Source organism: Cibotium barometz, chromosome 65, assembly GCF_041138505.1.
Source record: "Cibotium barometz isolate CiBa-2024 chromosome 65, ASM4113850v1, whole genome shotgun sequence".
NCBI classification, from domain to species: Eukaryota; Viridiplantae; Streptophyta; class Polypodiopsida; order Cyatheales; family Cibotiaceae; genus Cibotium; species Cibotium barometz.
The window spans coordinates 22,180,420-22,187,029 of NC_141110.1; the positions used below are offsets into that span (position 1 = coordinate 22,180,420).

Genomic DNA, 6,610 nt, shown 5'->3' on the forward strand with positions numbered 1-6,610 from the left:
CTTTAGAATATCAAAGGAAGAATTCTATATTGCCTTGCTTGAGAACTTCCAATGAAATGGCCAGAAGGAGGACGAGCTTAATCATCAACAATCTTTATAACCCCTTCTGCTTGTGGCGTGTACATTGCCATCACTATACCCAATGTGTTGTGTACATTGCCATCACTACCAATCAAATTCATACTATCTGTACCTTGCAAAATTTTGGGTAATGACACTTCAGAGTGACTCCATCTACGTGCAACAAATGCACAAAATTATCTCAACTATTGATGGTTACACTCTAACCCTAAATGATAGGTGTTTCACTTCTTGCACCATCGACTAGCACCCCACGTGACCCAATCAATGGCCCATACGTCTCAAGCCAAAGAGATTCCATTGGGAAATCAAGTCCCAAAGAAACAAACTAAGGGGTAGCTGTTATTGCGGAAGCAACTAGACAATCAATGTAGTGCTTCTACTACAGTGGACCACACAAGACGTTGATACCAACAAAAACGGGTGAATCTTACTCTGGCAAGGGTAGCCCTATAATACTATGAAAGTATGCAAAAGTGTGGATTCCAAAGAAAGCCAAAACACTCCCTAAGCTTGCACAAAGGAAGACACCACAAAGGCAACAACTACCAACTCATAAGCTGGTCGTGTGAAATAAATATCCACCGGTTGCAAAATTGAACTAGCAAATCGGTGGACTCCAGTGGTGTTTTGCTACAATTGTGGAAAATCTCATGACAATATTGCGAAGTTATTGTTTTTGTCACAATACTTAAAAGCAATTTTATACAGAGATTTATGACTATGTAGTGTGTTGCCCACCATTGTTATTAGAAGTTAAGGCCGGCTTCACAAACACATCCGCAAATTATCGGTAGAGAGTAGTTGGGCATCATTTTTTGGTTTCACAAAGTCCGGACTGCCGAATGATGGCGCACCTTTTTTTGCGTCCGAGCAAAATCTTGTCCAATGAGCCAAGGCCATCATTCCATACTACCAAGTTTAAAACCTGTCCGGCAGAATGGAGAAGTGGCCTGTAATTGTTGGGCCCTCTAGCGAAGGTAAGCTAGGCTCTTAAAAATGCTGTCCAGCACTTTAACAGCCCAAAGACACAGCAGGATGAAACCTTATGAGGCAAAATCAAGGCGAAATTTCTTCGTCCAGAGACAGAATCTATTCTCTCCTGCAGGCATGCTCGAAGAAGAACGACTTGGCGGCATGCAGGGGGGTCTACTCCCTCATGATCAAAGGTGGGCTCGACTCAATTGCTGTTCTGGGCGACCACCTGATCCGCCTGTTTGCCTCTTGCGGAAGCTTGCCAGATGCAAACCATGTGTTCAACCAAATTGCAAAACCATCCGTATACACATGGAATGCGATCATCTCAGCACACATAAAGCTTGGAAAAGATAATCAAGCCCTTGAGCTCTATCACACAATGCAGCACGTGGGCATCCTTCCTGACAAGGTAACATTCTCTACCATTTTGAAAGCATGTAGTAACAGTAAAAGCATAGAAAAGGGAAGATTTACACATGATCAAATTGTTATACATGGCATCTCCTTAGATGTTGTCATGGGTGGTGCCCTAGTTGATTTCTATGCCAAAGTTGGAACCCTAGAGGAAGCTTCTAGAGTGTTCCATGACTTGCCACATCATGATGTGGTCTCATGGGGTGCCATGATGGCGGGGTTTCTGCGGCATGGCCATGGCCATACTTCCCTAGTCTTTTTTCAGCGCATGCGTCATGAGGGCATGTTGCCCAGCAAAGTGATATTTCTGCTCGGCTTGAAAGCATGTGCTAGCATCAAAGCCATAGCACAAGGCATGCTGATTCATGATGAAGTAAACAAAGTTGCTGTTGAGCCTGACACGTTTCTACAGAGCATTCTTGTAGACATGTATTTGAAATGTGGGTGTCTAGAGGAGGCACAAAGAATTTTTGAAAGATCGGAGCATCGAGATCTAGTGTTGTGGAGTGCCATGATTGGTGGATATGCCCAATGTCAAAATGGTCTGCCTGCCCTTGAACTTTATCAGAGAATGTTACAGGAGGGCATTTCACCAGACAAAGTTGTTTTCTTATGTGTCTTGCAAGCATGTGGGATTGATGGAAGTGTTTCGGAAGGCAGGCTGTTACATGATCAGATCATCCGAAAAAGACTTGAATCAGATGTGGCAATTGGGAACACCCTAATAGACACATATGCGAAATGTGGGGGATTAGATCAAGCACATAGGCTTTTTCAACAACTGCCAGATCGAGATGTGGTATCATGGGCTGCCATCATGTCAGGCTATGTGCACCATGGCCAAGGTCCTCATGCTCTTGAGCTATTTGTCAAAATGCAGCTGGAGGGGATTAAACCAAGCAAAACTGTGTTTTCTTGCATTTTGAAAGCATGCTCTAATATAGCAGCTCTTCAACAGGGCCATCTTATACATGGACAGCTTATCAAACTTGGGCTCAATGATGATCCTATCATTGGTAATACACTTGTTTACATGTATTCTAAATGCAGCATCCTGAAAGAGGCTCATAATATGTTTGACAGGTTGTCAAACAAGGACGTGGTTTCATGGAATGCCTTGATTGCAGGATATGCTGAGCAGGATCAGGGACACCGGGCACTTGAGCTGCTGGGGACAATGCAACTGGAAGGAGTAAAGCCAGACAAAGGCATTTTTTTGTGCAGCTTAAGTGCATGTGGCAATCTAGGAGCATTTCAACAGGGTAGGAGGATACACCATTCACTTCTTAGCCTTGGAGTGGAACTAGATACAAAACTGGCAAGTGCCCTTGTGGACATGTATATCAGATGTGGAGCATTGCAAGATGCGCACACAATATTCAATAGTTTAAGAAATTCAGATGTGGTTTTATGGAGTGCATTGATTGCAGGCTACTGTGAGCATGGGCAGGCTGCTCTTGCTCTTAAATTTTTTGAGAGAATGCAAGAAAGTGGTATGGAACCGGACCAAATTACATACTTGAGTGTTATCAGAGCGTGTTGTGATCTAGGAGCCCTAGAGAAGGGCAGAATTTTACATTATCAGATTGTTGGAACCCAATTTGATTGTGATGCTGTCATCGGGAGCACTCTTATTGACTTATATATCAAATGTGGGAGCATAGAGGATGCATGCAAAGTATTCAATGGATTGCCGAATCGGGATTTGGTGTCATGGGGTGCAATGGTAACAGGGTACGCTTTACATGGCAATAGCAGGCTGGCCAACCAATGTCTTAAGGACATGCAGCAAGAAGGCTTCAAACCAAACGGTGTCATCTTTACTGGTATTTTTGTTGCTTGCAGTCATGCTGGCCTTCTGGAGGATGGCTGCTGTTATTTCAAACACATGAGAGATGACTTCGGCATCTTACCAAGCAATGAACATTATGATTGCATTTTAGATCTTCTTGGACGTGCAGGTCAGCTCAACCAGGCTACAGATCTACTTCAGACTATGCCAAGCCCAACAAATGTTTTAGGTTGGACGTCGATGCTAACTGGCTGCAGAACGTATGGAAACATGGAGGTAGGGAGACAATGCTTTGCTCATGTTGTCCAACTGAAGCCAGACGATGCAGCAGGCTACGCTCCCATGTCCAGTATCTTCTATGATGCTTGCTTGTGAAAAGATGTTCACAAGCAGTGTTTTAGTCAAGGCAAGATGGGCAGGAGAAGCATGAATTCTAGGTCTTGAACCTTTTCATACCATTCTATGGGGCAGAGGAGCTGTGGCCGGGTTTGGCCATGTAACCGTCTTTGAACAGTCAGGCAGGCAGGTTGCAGCAGCAGCAGATGGACAGAGGATATCCGACCACACAGCAAGAGCACGTAGACCAGGCATCTGGAAGGTGGACATACTCAAATGCGTCTTCGAAGATGTTGAGTTCTCCTACGATAGATCTTGGTCTGCATCCCAATATAGCACGAAGTAAAAGCATTAATGGATTTTCAATGCAAGCGTCATGGCATCAAGAGATCTCTCGTGACTGTTTGTTTCTCTGCCTCTATCTGACCAGTGACTGGCATATTGCCACAACCTATCAAGACACCAAAACAAGCCTAACCTCAATTTAGGACACACTGTTCGACTGCACCTACTCTCCCATGTTGTGGCTGGCTGCAGAAGGTGCCTAAAGTATCAAGATCTTTTAATACAACTTAGACTGTTTTACCAACAAAAGCACAAGGATAACTAAAGTTTGAAGACTGCAAGACACCAGACTCTCATCGCTGGAATGCAAGCAAAGGGGCTGGTGCCATGGGACTGACCAAGTTGATATAATAAGGTTGCACGTTATACTTGCTGCTGTTTACTTGGGAAGAGTTTTCTAGTGCATGCCATGTACAGGCTACTAACAGGCTATCCTAGCCGTAAAGCACTGAATCTGCCATCGTCCACAGTTTTCGAACCTTTTGTACAGTATTTGTCAACTTATCATGCTCTTTTGCGCAATCGTGTGTTGTTCTCTCCGAGTTAACATAACTCTTGCCCCTTTCTCCTCTTCTGTATACATATGGAGCTTTGGAGGTTTGGCGTCAGAAATCTCTCCCTTCTTGCCGCATTTCTGCTTTATCTCATGGCACCCCGAACTTCTCATCACCAGAAGCCCTCTTTGCTCAGGCCCAGTTGGACCTGTCCCCTCCATTATCTCAGGAGCACCCTGTCCTCCCCTCGAGCCTTTCCTTTGCAACGGGCTCAATTCCGAGTGCGGAGTTCTGCTACCAAGCGCAGTAAGAGATTGAGGTGTTTGCTCATAAACCCTTTCCCTCCACTCCTTGCCCTTTCTCCTCAGCCCTCAATGAACAAGCAAGAATCTAAGAAGACCCCTCTCACTCATAAGAATGCAGTATTCTCTGGCCTCTGGCCCTCTGTGAGGAGGGCAATGAGAGCCTGGACCACATATGATCCATGTGATGGCACCAAAGTAAAACGAATAGGACTTAGAACCCAAGATCTCTCGTTTAGGAGCCCAATGCAGAAAGAGGAAGAGACCTTTATTCCACATTACTAATCCAGTATGAAAAAAAATCAAGACCAATGAAATTGAAAAAATGTGGCCAGATGATACAAGGTACACAATGTAGTGTTAAGGGATGGTGGTAGCTTGTGCGCTAGCAAAAATAGGACACAAGGACAAAGTCTCAAACTAAATGGTGAGGACAATTGACTGTGTCTCTACGTTACACTACTGCAAATCGATCTAAGACACACGCTCCTTTGGGATGGACTTCACAATTTGATTAGTATTTTTAATAAAGTTTCAAATAAACAAATGCTTTAGGTCTCTAATACCCTTTGTTTTTTAATGCTATATGAGAACGACTGAATACAAGGTTGTGACAAGCTAAGACATACATATCAAGATTACATATTATTTTCAGAACCTGGCTGACTAAACGGGGACATCATATATATGGCAAGGAAGTGTTGTTCATGAGAAAGCATCAGATCATGATGACAGAGAGCTCTCATTGGAATACAATTGATAGGAAGACTCTGAAGCTGGCTGGTTGCTTCCATGTTGACCTTCCAGCTTGATTCAAAGCTTGTTTCCACATATTCTTGGGCTTCTCTTGATTATCCACAGCCACCTGGCCAAGTAACTTCAGCTCCTGCTTAATAGCATCCATCATGTCTTCCGGGAAGGAATTCTTGCTGACCTCAGACGGCCTCTCTCTCTCTCTCTCTCTCTCTCTCTCTCTCTCTCCATGTTTGGACACTACAAAACGTAATTACATCCATTTATAAACCTCAAATATGATGTTAAATTTTTCTACTAGTTCATGGGATTCTAAAGATATGTTCATAAATTAAAAACTAACTTTGATCATAACCCTTCTGAGCATGTGGCAGCTTTATCTACAGCATCGAAGATGTTCTTCGTCCCAACATAAAAGCAATCATGTCAAGAAAGGGGCCATGTTTATCTCCAAAATCTCAATTTCTATACTTATGATAGATAGGCTTTGCTTGCCCTTATGCTTGAGCAACGAAATGTGATTTCTACCTCTAGAGCATGGAGTCTCTTTTGCTTTGTGGTTCCCATTGATATTGCCTATACTGCAACTGATAAAAGGCTTGGAAGATATTTTCTTAAAAAGACACATCAAGAATGTTGAGACCAAAACCCATAGGATGATTTAACGTGGAGGTAGATAGAAAACCCTAGAACCTAGAAGCAGAATAGGAGGATGTTTCCAATGGACTTGAGCTAGAGAACCTAACCAAGACATGGAGAGAGAGCATGAAAAAAAAGAGGTAATGCCTATAAGAATGGATAGATAAAAATCTAGAGCCTCAATCCCTAGGGATTACCCTCAAAGAGGCCAAGGTACAAGCAAGTGGCAAGGAGGAGGTAGAGTCCCCTTCATGTGGAATAGAAGGGAAGGAGCCAGATTGATTGGAGGGTAAGGGAGGTTTTTTGGCTAGAGATTCCCTATGGTCCGAGGGGAGAGAAAGAGGATGAGAAGCCTTGTGATCAACCAAGTCAGCATTCATCTCAATCTAGTAAGATGGAAGAAGCAGGATGCAAGAAGCAAACGATTTAATTTCCTTACTCTCTAAGGCTTCAGAAGGTTGAAACAAGGAAAGAGC

The 6,610-nt window shown here is 43.5% G+C and overlaps 1 protein-coding gene across 1 annotated transcript; it reads left to right on the forward strand.

Moving 5' to 3' along the window:
• The first annotated feature begins 1,129 nt into the window (after window positions 1–1,129).
• LOC147603057 (pentatricopeptide repeat-containing protein At5g27110-like) lies at window positions 1,130–3,947 on the forward strand. The gene is made up of 2 exons (XM_086797423.1): window positions 1,130–3,636; window positions 3,737–3,947. Exons 1-2 carry the CDS (start codon window positions 1,130–1,132, stop codon window positions 3,945–3,947), a joined length of 2,718 nt encoding a protein of 905 aa, XP_086653549.1.
• Window positions 3,948–6,610: the final 2,663 nt, after the last annotated feature.

Coding starts and splice junctions, on each gene's coding strand:
- LOC147603057 (XM_086797423.1), top strand. CDS start 1,130: ATGAGGCAAAATCAAGGCGAAATTTCTTCGTCCAGAGACAGAATCTAT. Junction 3,637..3,736: donor ATCTTCTATGATGCTTGCTT/GTGAAAAGATGT, acceptor TCTATGGGGCAG/AGGAGCTGTGGCCGGGTTTG.